This window comes from Medicago truncatula, chromosome 1, assembly GCF_003473485.1.
Source record: "Medicago truncatula cultivar Jemalong A17 chromosome 1, MtrunA17r5.0-ANR, whole genome shotgun sequence".
Classification (NCBI taxonomy): Eukaryota; Viridiplantae; Streptophyta; class Magnoliopsida; order Fabales; family Fabaceae; genus Medicago; species Medicago truncatula.
In genome coordinates, this window is record NC_053042.1 from 27,615,269 (window position 1) to 27,630,621 (window position 15,353).

Sequence of the window (15,353 nt, forward strand, 5' to 3'; positions counted from 1 at the left end):
GAAGTAATCTAGTTTGAGATTTAGCCGGTCAATATATATAGGAATCTCTCTCATTCGCGATATTAATTTCTTATTTTTGTACAAATTCTTGATATGAACTTTAATTCGTTAAGTTGCAAGAGTATTGTCCCTTTCATCAGTGATCATAATTCATATGCAACAAAATTTGGGGGTTACTCAAGAAAAAAAATTGAATATGGGGGAATAGAGGAAGAAAGGGATCATAATTCATATGCGCACTTCAATTTCTTATCGGCATTCGTTCTTTCATTTTACTTCCTAATTTATCAGCATTCATCTAGCTCATAACAAAATCAAAAGCAAAATCAGATTCCATACTAACAAAATCATCTACTAAGCCCAGAATATATGGGTTAGGACTCTAATACAATTACAAAAACCATTCATTATACATGTTAAGTAACAATTAGTGTTATTTTATATAAATCGGGCATCCTTGTGCACAACCCTAATCCCTCAAGCCGTGCAGAACACGAATATGCAACAAAAACTCTTCTCAATAGTTTTAACACTACCACATTCTCATATTCAAATCCAAACCTAATTAAAAAAAATTAAAAATTAAAAACACAACCATGAATTATTTTTATATATGACATATCATCTATGCAATGATGATCTCCAATCAAGATGTTGTTGTGGACAATCTTTGTTAAGTTCCTGAGGTGGTAAGAAACAATCAATAGACAACCCTTGAACATTAAATGCAACATCATCAATAGTCCATGACTCTTCCAACCTAGTAATAGCAGGTCCATCCTTAAGATTATCACCAAACCTTGTTATCATCACAGTTGTTGATCCAGCATGTGCAATCATAACACCATCAACATCTCTATAATCTTCAATTTTTGTTGACATTGTTGTTTCCCAATATGTAGGGTTTGTCCCTATTGCTTGAATCCTTGTCAAATAAGAGTCCTCTAAGTGCACTAAAAGTCCACTTCTTTGACTAAAATAACCAAATATAGCATGCTTTATCATCTCGGCCGTGTTATCGCTTCGTTCGATTAGGTCCTTTTGATCGGCTGAGAGTTTTAATACGAAACAATCTACGCCGTTGATTTGTTTCTCCCCCATGTGTTGAGCTGCACTGAATACAGCTGATACTGCTAAAGGGTCTAGTCCCTACATATCAAAACTACAATTAATATTTGTTCTTAAGGTAACAAAAACAAATCACTATCACACACTAGTTGAGACCAGCTAGTGATACTATTTTAGATGTTTATCAAATCATAGGTTCAAACTTCATAACTACTGAAAAGGAAAAAAACAAGAAAGTTTAGGAATGTGGTTAGATTGAATAGTTGAATGAAATTTATTAAGGAAGCAAATGATCCAATTCATTGGCCTGCAGCTAGCATATGCAGGTGTTGAAGTCCTGAAGTTTATTAAATTTGAACAATAGCAGTAGTTAAATGACATTTATGACTATTTAAACAAATTAATGATCTTTCATTAATCACTTTGACAATATCTTTCTTCTCATAATTACAATGTTATATAGCTAATATTCCAAACACCATCATATGTTCATAACACATATCAAGAGATTATAAACAACTTATACCAACTAAACCCTGCTTCCCCAACCCATTTAAAGGTTTACTAAACGTCTGTTTCTCTGGGTGCCGGGTCTCGAACCGAGTTTCTCGAGGTTGAAGAGAGAAACTCTCAACCAAGTGACTTCTCGGGAGACAGGCTACTAAGCGTGTGTTTGATTTAACAGTTACCAGAATTGATTTTGTGTCTATAGGAAATTAGGAATATAATTAAATTTTTGTAATGTTGAAAAGTTTACACTAAGTTTCATACTAAACTTGTTTTCAAAGTACAAACATCTAAGTATAAAGCATTTCATTTCGAATTCAGTTTTAACCAAAATCAATTCCATTCAAAATCAAGTTTAGCAAATGAACTTGCCTGAAGTGCACGGCGAAGAGGACGAACACCACCTTTAGCAGCATGCACACCGAGCCAAGGTGTGTGACGCCAAGCAATAGTGCCGTTACTACCAGCAAGAACCTTTTGGCCACCAACAACAATCTCTATCTGCCAATTATCAGGAACCATTTGCCACATCACAAAACACCCTTTTTCTGATGTTCCATTAACACCACCACTACCGACGGATCCAAGCTCGTCCACGACAACCATTGTCACTTTTCCGGTTGCAAACACATTCTTCACTGTCCCCTCCAACTTTCTACACCCTGTTGCAGCTGTGAATTGTTGTATAATATATTGCGCCGATGACGAAACCTGTAACAAATTGTAACAAAATAAAGATCACTGAAAAAGGATCAAACTTTACATATACATGGTAACATTAGTAGCCATTATAAACATTAATAAAAGGGGTTTCATATGATGTAAAATAAGAAAATGACCAAAATATACATATATACTCCTAAATTGAACACTTTTAGCCAACTTTTTCAAGGCAGTAAGTAACCATTTTCAATCAACAAAGAACATTATTTCAATTTTCAACCATAATTGATAGAGGCATTATTTCAATCAACAAAAAAACCAATCAAACAGTCTAGTATTTGGTTCCATCCGAAGATTTCCACAGGATGACCGGAGCCTGAGGGCGAGTTTTATCGGGTAAAACCAATAATTATAAGCATTTTTCTTTACTTTTGTTTTGGTTGAAGGAATTAAAACATGAGTTTAAATGTGAGTGGAAGAGAAAATAACAACTAGTACACTAATATTTGTCTAAAAAATGACCGACAAATATTTAGCAATATACTAAAAATGGAAAGAGAAAAAAACACCTTTATTTATTTTTCATGTAAATGATTATGAAGAGAAATGAAATGTTTTACAATCATAGCATTACTAGTACTTCATTTCTTCTTAGAATTATGTGATAAGATACATTTTATAGCATACTAGACATAAAAAAATTGCATGGAACTTTAAACTTTAGATAACAAAAAAAAACTTACCTCATTGAGGGGTGATTTAGGATGAATAGGAACAGGAAAAAGAGGACAACCAAGAACACTAAGAAGCATCTTGAGGTTAGATTTTTTGTTGAAAACAAGTGAAAAATGAGTCTTGATCCAACTCCAATTCATCCATAACTGAAAACCTTTCTTTGAGTTATATTTTGATAATTTTCTTTCATTTTCTTCGTTGATAGGTTCTTCTGATAATGGTGCAAGCCTACCCATATCAAAGGAAAATGGTTGGAAAGAAGAGAACAGAACACACTTCAAAGGAACATAGTCTTTGATGTTATTGATGTTGTTGTTGTTGAATGTTGCTGTTAATGTTGTTAGTTAGTTTTGATGTTTGTGGTTTAAGCACACGCATGATCAAGTGCGTGTAGTGCACGATGGAAAAGGCATGATCCCAAATTAACTTCTAGATTGAATGAATATGATGTGACACCCATAGGGTCATACTACCAAGCACAAACATCCAATACGATACAAACACTAACTACCGTTAATAATTTGATAAAATTATATAATTTAATGTAATTATATGTGTCATTGTTGTGCTGGTGTCGGATACGACACGTCGGAAACTATGACACGTCTAATCCGAAGAATGTTGTGTTGGTTATTTTTTTTTTTGTGATGATCGGGATTTGAACTCCAGATCTTACATATGTAATGCATTGTCCTTACTAGTTGAGCTAAGCTCACGAAGATATTATTAAAGGAATTATGAAAAGGGTACGTAAAGGAACTTATAAAAAGATTAGGAATAAAAATAATTGAAGATGGCCATGCTTTTCAGAGCTTTTTGGATTGAATTATTTTATGGTGATGATGGTAATGTGTACTTATTCACTTTCATGATGGAATCATTTACCCTTTGCTTTGGGAGTAAGATTGGAATTTAGTCACCGTGGGGATTTTTAAGCATATGATTTAATTTCTTAGCTTAATTAGTGTCGGTTTTGGTTGGTTGGATGTTGAAAGATGGGGATGAAAAAGAGGTAAAAAATCTAGATTCTTTTTTAAGTTTCAAAATTAAAATATGTCATAAATGAGGGAAATATTATGGGGCTGCTGCTCCTGGGGCTCACAAAAGAAGGGTGGGTTTCAATGTTCTTAAAAGTACTTGAATTCACATTTTTGTGAAATATGAGTTAAATTCGTACTATCAATTTGATCTTACAGTATGACACAAATATTAGATGTTTTACTTCTTAATCACTTGATCAAGAATTTGATCTCTAAATCATAGGTCTTTGCAATTGTATACACCTACTTGTCAATATTATAAACAAAAATTCATATTTAAGATCCATTGAAGCTCAGGTGCGTCGGTTGGTGGTATTAACTTGGGATATGGGAGTATGCTGCTCCTCAAAGTCTCACATGATTCTTGTCAATTTGGGTTTGAACCTAATTTTGCTTAGAATAATAACAAGATTTGGTAACTCGTATGATTAAAAAAAAAACAGAGTTGGCAACTGTCGTTTTTACACGAGATTATAACTTATTTTTATGAGCTTATAATAGTTTTTCAGAAGATGATTCAAGTAGCTATATTTATATTTTTTTTATCTCAGTGTTTCTTATTGTGCTTGCACTTGGATCATTTGGAAGAAAGGAATAGCAAAATTTTCAATAACAAAGAATGCTCATCTATCAAGCTTTTAGATAATGCTAAGCTCATTTCTTTTTAGTCGTTAAAGGCAAAATTCATAAACCTTGCTTTTGACTATCATAGGTGGTGGATTAGCCCTCTCTTGTGTTGTGTATGAGCATAGGCTGGGTTCTGATATTTTTTCTTTTCTAACTTTGTTGGATGGCTTTGTATCTTTTGCTCTCTTCTCTTGCACACCTTGTGCTAGGTGGGTTGAGAGCAGTTTAGTTATAATATATGTCATTTTGATTTATTAAAAAATAATAATTATTGTCATTTAATCTATCTATTAAAAAAAAATAGAAACTTACCTTATTCATAAAAAAAACGGAGATAGTAATATGTTGTTTTTAAAAAAAAAGATTCGATATTCAATTTAAGAGTCGACTAATTAAAAGGTTCATTCTCAGTATCTATTTATGAAGGTCCATTTAAAGTCAAAACATAGAACATACATGAATTCTTTCTTTCACCCGGCTAATCTTCATCATTAAAACACGGCCAACTTTCTATCTGACCTAATTTTCATTACCATTCCTCTAAGCTGACATCTAATCTAAATGAATCAAATCAATTGAGTCAAAAAGTAAGGATCAACTTTTTAAAGGATGAAATTCATTCACTATAAAGCATCAAGCATCATCATAAAGCAATTAAGTATAATTTCAAACAATCCAAGGGAAAGTGAGTACTTGATTATGGAAAACATGCTAAAAAGGATGATATTATAACCACCATTTGGACTTTATAATTTATATACATTATTAAGATCTGCTTTTATAAAAATATCCACACATGCTCCACAAAAAGCACTTCACTGATTATCTCACGTTTGGCTTACAACTTTTCACCAATTGTTCCCATAGTGATGGTCCATAAGCTCTCTTTATTGCCTTTAGATGGGACTTTGTGGTGGAACTGTCATTGTACAGAGGAATCCATAACATTATCTATGTCAAGAACATTGTTCTCTGAATTTTATCTTTTGTTTTTTAAAATATTGAAGCACATGCATTACACATATTGGAACAACTTTTTGCATGTCACGTGATGTGCATATATATTTTCATAAAAATAAAAAATATCTTTCTGAAACTTCATTTAAAAAAAAAATTACGCAAAAATATAAATGAAACTATATGCATCTCTTTTGTATACTTGTAAAATCTAGTGATGAAGGTTAAATGTGTTTTTAGTTTTATAAAATTTTCAACTCCTATATATTTTTAGTCCATATTTTTTATCTTTGTTGATAAATCTCAACCTATATGACTCTTGAAAGTATCAATATGGTCAATCTTGCCATAGTCTTGGGCGGATCCCTCTCTGGCATAGTGTGGCTATAACCACACCAAATTTTTTCTAATAAAATTTTTACATACGAATGATGTCTATTAAAATAAATGAAAAAAAAAATGTTTGATTCTTCATTGGTTTTGTGTATGCAATCCATAATTTTGTTGCCTCTCTTCTTGCATCACCATTGAAGGAATTTTATTAATGCTTGAAAGTGAGTCCATCAATGGAACTTATAACCTAACACCTTGATACTGATCATTCAATCCCATAAGGAATTGAATGATTTTGACCTCCATTTTGAACAATCTAGCATTTCTCATTGTAAAGCACACACATGCATTTGGACAAGTGCATTGTGTGGCATTGTCCTGAATTGATCAAGTTATTCTCATAAAGCACGCATCTCAGTAAAATATTCAGATATCTTTAGTGTATCTTGCTTGAAGTTAGAGATTTCTTGATACAAATTTTCTACTCAAACTCTATCACCTCGAAGACAATATTTTCATTGAAGACGATGCTTTTTGAAACTTGCAGCTGCATTCATGAATTGATCAAACAAGAATAAACAATGTTGTTATTACATCTTTCTTACGCGATGAAATTGAGATAATTTTCTTTCGGTGCCGGAATTGTGCCATCAATGAAGCAAAATTTGTTCTTTGTTGCAAGAATGTGTCGCATTGACTTCGCCCAACGATTATAATTGCTTTCTTCTTCCAATTTTGGCGTTACACAGACTATGCTAGAATTTCTTTTACGGATGAACGTAGTATGGATCCAATGTTACATCCACATTCAAATTGTCTCCGTTGTTGTTAAATGATGATTTTTTATTTTTTTTTGCCATCTTGATCGAGAATCTTGAAAGAAATTCTCAAAATTTTGCTTCCATAGATTGAATCAAACCAGACTAGATGATACCATATGAGTAAATTGCATATCAATCAAGAATTTCATGAATGAATGAAAAAATTTAATTCTCATTGAAGAAGAAAACGATGACAATGATTTATAGAGCTACGATTAGTTGGTTAAGAATTCTAACTATCGGTAAGCTCATAGGACATGTGGCAAAGAGATAGAAAAGACCAAAATAACTAACTCAATCATCACTAACTCTCTAATCTGTGTAACTTATCATGCAAATTATTTATTTTCTTATTTTATTCTGCTGATTTTTTCAAATTTAATTAAATGACCAACTTATTACAATTAAATAACTTAATAGACCTAACTGATATGAGAAAAACTAAAAAGAATAATTTATTACAATTAAACAACTTAAAAGATCTTTGATGTAATTTAACCTATAATCTACAATGTATATATGATGAGTTGTAAGAACTTAGGATGGTAGCAGAGCCAGCCTCATGAGGCTGCCACTAAAGTAAAGATTTTAGACCTCAATTCTTTTGGCTTCATAGTAGCCCCCAAATTTTGTTTGCTTTAAGTATATGTCTTAAGTGGAATTCTTTAAACATATTTGAATCAATATAATTCAATATTACTTTGTTATTTCAAGGTTTAACAATTGATAAATGGGTTTGTCTAACATGTACAACATTGCACATGTTAAAATAACTGATAGTAGTAATTTTTCTTGGAAAACAACATTTATTTATTCAAAAGTTTGATATTTAATATTAAATGTATAAGTTCCAATACAAAATTTCTATTTAAAACTTCTTAACATGTGCAAATTTTATGTCTATATTAAATATTATTTTCAACATATCTTATTAATTAAACGAAATTTTTTTTTAAAAAGTTCTTGCACTAAGAGGGTTGAATATAACGAAGAAGTTAGACTCTCACAATCTGACGAATCAATGTTCGAGCTCTTATCAAGAGCGATGCTCATTTAGTGTCTAGCATGCCATGTTCGAGCTCTTACCGAGAGCGATGCTCATTTTAGTGTCTGGCATGCCTCAAAGAAAATTTTATATTTAGTGTTTTTAATTTTTATAGTATTTCTATATGAACACACTTAAAAGACATCAATTTAAAATTTGTTTTAAGCCTACCAATACAATGTCAATAATTATACAAAGAAGGAGCTTTTAAGGGAGGCAATGCAATGTTGCAGGTGACCTGTCCTCGTTTTCTCCTATTTGCAATAATGCCTTTTCTGGTAGTTTGGTAAAAGTCTAGGAATATTATGGTTTGTTGCTATCCATTGTTTGGTTTGGGAGATTTATGTTCCCATAAAACAAAATTGATTGTGAAATTTCTGATACTGATGTAAACCTAATCACACTCATCATGCCGGTGACGGTGCCAATAAATTTTTTATAGGGGATCTATATTTTTAGGATATAGATATGTTGTGTTGCAATAAATTATATAACTAAAGTTATGGACTAATGGTTCATGTTTTATTAGCTTGGAGGTGAGGTACATAACCACTATGTTGAACTATTAACACATGATTTATATACCTAAAAATGTATATATAACTAAAAATGTTGCATTCGAAACGGATAGTAATTTTTGGTTGATCTATTAGGAAATACCGCTCTCCCTCTTAATAAAATTGATGATTTAGTTTCAGAATGTAAAACTCTCTTGTTAAGTAATTCCGACTATGTAGTGTCGTTTGTTAGGAGGCAAGCAAATAGTGTGGCTCATAACATTGCAAGAGCTGCTCTATCCAATCAGTTAGTTTTAAGCTATAGCTTAAGAATTTGCCGGGTAATTGATATTTATTGTCATGTTTTTCTTATGCTTGATAGTTAAATTCTTATTTTGATAGTCAACATGGGTTTTGAGAAAAATTATTGAGAATCAATTTTTTTTTCCTCAATACTTTCTATATTTGTTAATATTTTTTCCGGGTAGTCTTTCTACTTTTTCAATTTTAATTATTTTGGATCTCTCGTTAAATAATACTCTAGTGTTTTTCAAAATGATAGCTAATTGCATTTTTAATTTCTTTAATTCATAGTTCTCTGGTTTTCTTAAGGGGCCTAGTTGCCTTTTTTTTTTTTTTTTTTAAATAGACAAAATGACAAAGTCATTATAAACTCACACACATAAGTGGAGGTATCGGAGTTCGAACTCCGATCATGACATCCGGCCTAACAATTTCGATATTTTGTCTGTTGAATTAGGACTTCTGGACGGAGCCTAATTGCTTAATTCTTCCAAATCAAGTCTTTTTTCATTAGTAATCTTTCTATTTTCTCATTTCTAATTTTTAGAAAACATCATGCACAGTAAACCACAAGTTATTGTCGGTGAATAATTTGTGTGTACCCTGTATTGATTGAAATAGCAGAGACGCAGAGTTGTAGGCTTCCCCACCCTCCCTTCCTTGTGAGTACGGCAAGGGAGCCGTTTCTGGTATCACAACTCAAATTATTGGATATGGTAGTCAATGTTTTGTCTATATCATTTTGTATTTTTCTAAATTTTTATTTTTTTTTAAAGGTAAAAAAAGACATATTTTTAAAAGACATACTTAGTCATAACTCCAAATCATATTGTAACCAAAAAAAAAAACTCCGCAAATCATATTAATTTGGGAGAAAATAAATTGAATAATAGTATATTCTTAAAATAATTAGGGTCAAATTGTGTTTTATCACCCTAATTTATTGGGCAAGTTGCGTTGTGCGCCCTCATTCATCAAATTAGCCATTTTTCACCCCAATTTTGCATTGAATATTGCCTTTACCTTTTTATATAACTTTACTGTTAGTTTTTTTTTTTTGACAAGAACTTTACTGTTAGTTGTTGACACTAAGAATGGTTGAAACCAAAAATTAAAACATAGAACGGCTTAACATCAAACGAATTTTCCATTCCTAGTATCACAATCATGAGAGAATTACAGTGTAAAACTAATCAACCCTAAGCTGATCTTATGTAGAACCAAAATGTCTTTTTTTTTTTGTCCAATTCATCTTTTGGTTGCAATCCTTACTCTTTTTTCCAAATCCTCAACGTTTTGAAGCTCCAACATAAACACAACAAAATATATTCTTTTCAATAAAACTTGTTAAAAACTAAGAGAATCTATACAGGATGAATTCTCCTTATCAATCTATCATTATTATCAATTGTTATCATACTTGATGTTAGGGTTGCCGATGTCTTTATAAGTTATTTTATCTTGGTAATTACTATATATATTGGCCAAGTCTCAACTGGGATTTATCAACAATTATAAATCGTTAATATGCTATTCATGATATATGCTCTCTCACCGGAACATATGAATGTTCTGAGTTTACTTTATTAAATCTCTGTCACACAAAACTCAATTCAATCTAAACAAGATTGATGCTACACACGGTATGATACACGCTGTTTTCCTCATTATATTACACAAACGTTTCACTTGAGTCTGCTACGCATAGCCCACGTACAATGCAAAAGAAACTAAGTATCTATGAAATTCGCACAAACAAGAATTGGAGGCAGAAAAGCACAAATAAAAGAACACGGTCAAGAGGCATTTTGATTAAAACAGGACTAAATATAGAACACAGTCACAAACAATAGATAATACGACAAATCCAGATAAATTAACATATCATCTATCAGAATCACTGAACACAAGCAACATCAGAAATAAAATGAAAACTACGGCATCATCTCCCATATTAACCAATCTTGTCGATTTAAATCACCTTGAGTACCCTGGACTGCGGCTTATGCTCCTGCTGTAACTCCTACCTCGATCAGGGCTTCTAGATCCATAAGGTGATCTGTAAGGGGATCTAGAGTATGACCGTCTCCTATACCTTTCGTCTCTTGGTGAGATGGACCTGAATTATAATGGAACAGGCCATAGTAAGAAACAAATACAGGAAATGATATACACCAGAAATAAAGTCTTAAGTCACAAGCTAATCCAGTAACAAACCTGGAATATCGCCTTGGTCTTGGTGAAGGTGTATAGTCTGGACTACGAGAATAGGTTCGAGCATAGCGTGGTGAACGAGAACGACGACGTGGAGATCGCCTATAATCATATGACCTACACCAGAGATAGATTGAATAGGAAAATTGAATTAGAAATACTTCACAAATGAGATAAACAAAAAAATGCAATCAAAATTATTACCAACACTTATATTAACTTTGATATTATTAGACAGTCAATAACCTATATTCTTACCTCCCACGTTCTCTTGCTCTCATTTCTTGAGGTTTCTTTCTGTTTTCTTCAGCAAACACCACAGTTAACTCACGGCCAAGAAGAACTTGACCATCCATGTGATATTTCGCATCGGCAGCATCAGCTGGATCCACAAATTGAACAAACCCAAAACCCCTTGGCTCCCTGGAACATAAGATCCAAATGCATCAAGAGACAGGATATGGCATATCAAATAAACACACCTGCATACTGAAGTAGTGTGGGTTGCAAATATTCATTATTCAAAAATATGATCGCTTCTCTGGACAATCACAAGTCAGACTCTCAACTCTCCACAGAATACATTATAAACACCACACAATTCTAACCTTGTAGAAGCCAAAATATTGAGATGAAAATCTTCAATACTTGAACTTCAAGACTTGAACTTCAAGACTTGAACTTCTGTCAAATGAGTTCAAACTCAACCTTCCAAACCTTCCGGAACACTAACATCACCCTGAACTTCAACTCTTACTACTACTTGGTGGTGTCTTCATTATGACACTTTTATTACTTCATTCTTGTCTTCAACACAATACTCTTATTACTTCATTCTTGTCTTCAACACTTTCAATAAAAAAAAAACCAAATTCCCATAAAATGATTGGTTATAAATTACTGTTTATTGATATTGATATTGAAGTGGCAATAGGTGGGAAAAAAAAAACCACCATAAAATTTTACCAAAAAAATCCCAAGTCAGGACATAAATATCAAACACAACTTCACAGCACAAAAACATCAAAACTTCGAAATGGTGAAATAAATAGCAAGAGTCGATTCAGGCATCTCAAGAAACAAAATAAGCTCCCTATGAAGGCTATCAACTATGTTTCAGCCAATGAAAATATACTCACCCAGTATAATAATCACGAGGCAGGTAAACATCCTTGACAGGACCAAACTGTCCAAATGGATCGTGCAGATCTTCTGGCCTGCAAACCAAGTATAACATTTGAAAAAACCAAATCAGTCTAGTAAATCTCATGCTAAAATCAATAACAACAGTTAACTTTATTCCATTACATCACAAAAAAAAAACCACCACAAAAACATACACAAGAAACTACAATAACAAGAAAACTGATTGAACCATCAATTCAGTCCTAAAACTATCACACTCTTTCTTTAGTTTCTAAACTATATAAATAAGTAGTCATCATATCATATGAAAATCTGTCAATTTAGTCTATGCTATTAAAATGTTAGGGACTAAGTAGATTGACAGATTTTCATATACTTCAGGACTAGATTAACAGATTTGGTACCCGACTATTTATTATATTAACACAATTTCACCACTAAATTGGGGGGAGTAATCATTAGTGACTAGTGTGTATGGTATCACTGTAAGTTTTCCAGAATCATAGCGGAGCCACCATGATTTTGCAAAAGCTACATTTCGTGTGTGATTATGATGATTCTGCCAAACATGCATGGTTTATTAAAAAAAATCATAATACAAAACTCTGAAATCCATTACCTGCAATCTTTGGCCAGGTTTCGGACGAGAAGACTTGTAGGCAGATCCCTATCACGGCCACCTCTATAACGTCCTCCATACCGGCCTCTTGGACTCGGACTGCGTCTCCTTCCACCATAACGCCTTGGAGGTGAAGGACTGTAACTGTAACTTCTTCCCCTCATCTTGATCTCGTTACACCTATATATATCATCCCACAACAACAACAAAATCTCTTAACAACCTTAATTAATTGATAAAACTATAAAATTAGCGAAAATTAATAACTATAAAAACAATTTCGATGCCAAGTGCCAACTTTAATTCAGCAAATTCAATGTTAATTTATAATTCAGCAATTTCCTTACAGAATCAACGCTGGTTTAAAAAACTCAACGCTACAAACACAACTTAAACACAAATCATAAAACTAATGGCAAAATTAACAGCTAAAACAAGAAAATTAAATCATGATCTTCACATGCATATATAAATGATTTTTTACAGAAATTTCTGAAGATAACTTCATGCAACGAATCAATATGGAAAACGGAGTTGAGAATTTACCTGGTTCAGAAATTGCGAAACGAATCTCGGTTGCAGAATTTGGACGCAGAGAAGTTTGATTTTCGCTTTGCAGATTCGTTTTCGTTCGTTGTATTTGTAACCATCTCGTGTGTTCGAGATACTTCTTCCCCGATGGGTGATAATTTGCTGCGTGAATGTGCACGGTTTACCGTGGGGATCTTCTACGATCGCGTTTTATTATACTGACACGTAAACATCGTCTACATTTATTAAATAATAAATAGCCCGGGCTTTTTTGTCGGACTGACTTGGGCTTTTAGTTTTATTGCTGGTTTAATCTTTTGCTAATTTCTATTTGTACCTCTTGGCTTATTTATCCACCACCTTTACTCTTATATTTTTTTATTTCTGAATACATGCTTACTAAAAAAAGTTCAATTTTTATGTATAACTAGCGTCCATATGAGAACTTCCGTACTTGTTTATCCGCTTTTTCTACTGCTCTAACGTATTTATATATTTTATTGTGTTTCTTTCTATAAATTAATATATAATGTGTCATACATAAATATAATAATTTTTTATGATAAATATAATAATTTTCAAAAATAAAATAAAATTATAGAAATAAAAATAGAGCAGTGCTAAGCACATTTGCTTGTACACTCTCTTTTGGTCATTTACATAACCATTGGAACACGTGGATGTTATTGAAAATTTTATAACCGGCAACTGAGTGAACCGACCCGTTGGTTTAATTTATTATTTTAATTCTTTTGAAGAGGCATTCCTTAAAAAAAAAATTAAAGAGGCATGTTAAGGCTTGTGATTTATCATCAACCTAAAATCCTGGGAAGTGAAGAACAGGTGCCACATCTTTTGCATTGTAGAGGCAACGAAAGCACACAAATTTTCGAAAAACTATAGAATAGATGGACCGGATCGAAGGAATTAGATTCAGCACTGCATATAGATTTTGGGGGACATCAAAGAATCCATATTTTCCCTTTTGAATATGCAAAGAACCCATTTTTAATCATTGAAGAAGTTCCTTAATAAAATATGTGAAGCCGAGGACATGGGTATAGTTACAAATCTTATTATTTTCACATTTTGAAATTAATTGTATGTGTGACCATGTATGGTGGTGTTAATGGGAAAAAGGGTTGGCGATTATGGTGGTGTTTTGGTGCAGGTGTTGCTCGTAGGTTCTAGATATGGTGCGTATAAGAGGCTGAGGGAAATTGAGGGTGAGTTTCAGGGTTGCTAATGATGGATGATTTCAAGCAGTTGTGTTGATAGATTAAGTAGTTGCATGGTGGTTCATCCGAGATTAAAGTTAAAGGTTCACGGTACTGGTTGTTACTATGAAAGATTAAGGAAGATAGTGGAAATGTTTGCAGTTTTTTAGATGAAAAAAAAAACAGAAAGAATGTTAAAGTATACAACTTAAAGACTCGGTCAACCAGTGACCACTTTTAAAAGAACAGTGGGTTGGATCAATCACCGAGCGTGTGTCTAATAGCAAGTGTGCAAGCGGCTGTCTTTAGCACCGCTCATAAAAATAACTATAAATTGAGATATAGACAAATATATACCCTTAAAATATAGACTTTTTCTTACCACACCCCAAAAATACCCAGTTACACCCAAATTTAACTAAAAAACTAAGGATAATACCAAAATTGCCCCTTTTTCATATGAAGAAACTAGCAATCATTTTACATTCTCTTACTCTCCTCTGTCTCACAAATATATATAGTAAATCAAAAAGCTTTTATTAACATTTCACTTCTGTGTTTTTTTATCTTGACTTTGTGTGACGAATCCAAGCACGCGTCATTTAAGATTGTAACTTTTAATTTTATGTGAACTAAGATTATGAATGACCACCACATATTATAAATTTACATAATCTCAAAAAATCTGATTTAAAATAATGTTGTCTACTCATCATATTATGAATGACCACCACATACTAAGGATCAAGGCTCTGACTTTGGGTAGAATTAGGCGGGAGACTTATTCTTGTAACCCATTGATTTCTCTTTTGTAACGTTACTCATCATATAATGGATCGGAGGGATGCTCTCTCCCCCATACTAGGTCAATTTGGACCGAACTGGGTCAACAAATTCTTTTGTGTTCTCTCTTTTTCTTTTCTCTCGCTGTTGTTTTCTACTTTTGACTTGTGATTATAATTGTTCCATACACTTTGTTTTGGTTGCTTGATTATTCCTTGCTCCACACATCAAGTTGTTATTGGTGTGA

At 32.6% G+C, this 15,353-nt stretch overlaps 2 protein-coding genes across 2 annotated transcripts; both read right to left on the reverse strand.

Annotated features, from left to right (window-relative positions):
* Positions 1-379: 379 nt before the first annotated feature.
* On the reverse strand, positions 380-3,376 carry LOC25483589 (uncharacterized). Its single transcript, XM_013612285.3, has 3 exons — positions 2,982-3,376; positions 1,948-2,286; positions 380-1,149 (listed from the first exon to the last, which is right to left on the reverse strand). Exons 1-3 carry the CDS (start codon positions 3,207-3,209, stop codon positions 622-624), a joined length of 1,095 nt encoding a protein of 364 aa, XP_013467739.1. The 5' UTR covers positions 3,210-3,376; the 3' UTR covers positions 380-621.
* A 7,003-nt stretch (positions 3,377-10,379) lies between these two features.
* On the reverse strand, positions 10,380-13,283 carry LOC25483590 (serine/arginine-rich SC35-like splicing factor SCL33). Its single transcript, XM_013612286.3, has 6 exons — positions 13,122-13,283; positions 12,576-12,755; positions 11,950-12,027; positions 11,069-11,233; positions 10,814-10,927; positions 10,380-10,715 (listed from the first exon to the last, which is right to left on the reverse strand). The coding sequence occupies exons 2-6, from the start codon at positions 12,737-12,739 to the stop codon at positions 10,574-10,576; spliced, it is 663 nt and encodes a 220-aa protein (XP_013467740.1). The 5' UTR covers positions 12,740-12,755; positions 13,122-13,283; the 3' UTR covers positions 10,380-10,573.
* Positions 13,284-15,353: the final 2,070 nt, after the last annotated feature.

Coding starts and splice junctions, on each gene's coding strand:
- LOC25483589 (XM_013612285.3), bottom strand. CDS start 3,209: ATGGGTAGGCTTGCACCATTATCAGAAGAACCTATCAACGAAGAAAAT. Junction 2,287..2,981: donor CTAAATCACCCCTCAATGAG/GTAAGTTTTTTT, acceptor AATTTGTTACAG/GTTTCGTCATCGGCGCAATA. Junction 1,150..1,947: donor CTCTTCGCCGTGCACTTCAG/GCAAGTTCATTT, acceptor TTTGATATGTAG/GGACTAGACCCTTTAGCAGT.
- LOC25483590 (XM_013612286.3), bottom strand. CDS start 12,739: ATGAGGGGAAGAAGTTACAGTTACAGTCCTTCACCTCCAAGGCGTTAT. Junction 10,928..11,068: donor AGAGCAAGAGAACGTGGGAG/GTAAGAATATAG, acceptor TCTCTGGTGTAG/GTCATATGATTATAGGCGAT. Junction 10,716..10,813: donor AGACCAAGGCGATATTCCAG/GTTTGTTACTGG, acceptor ATTATAATTCAG/GTCCATCTCACCAAGAGACG.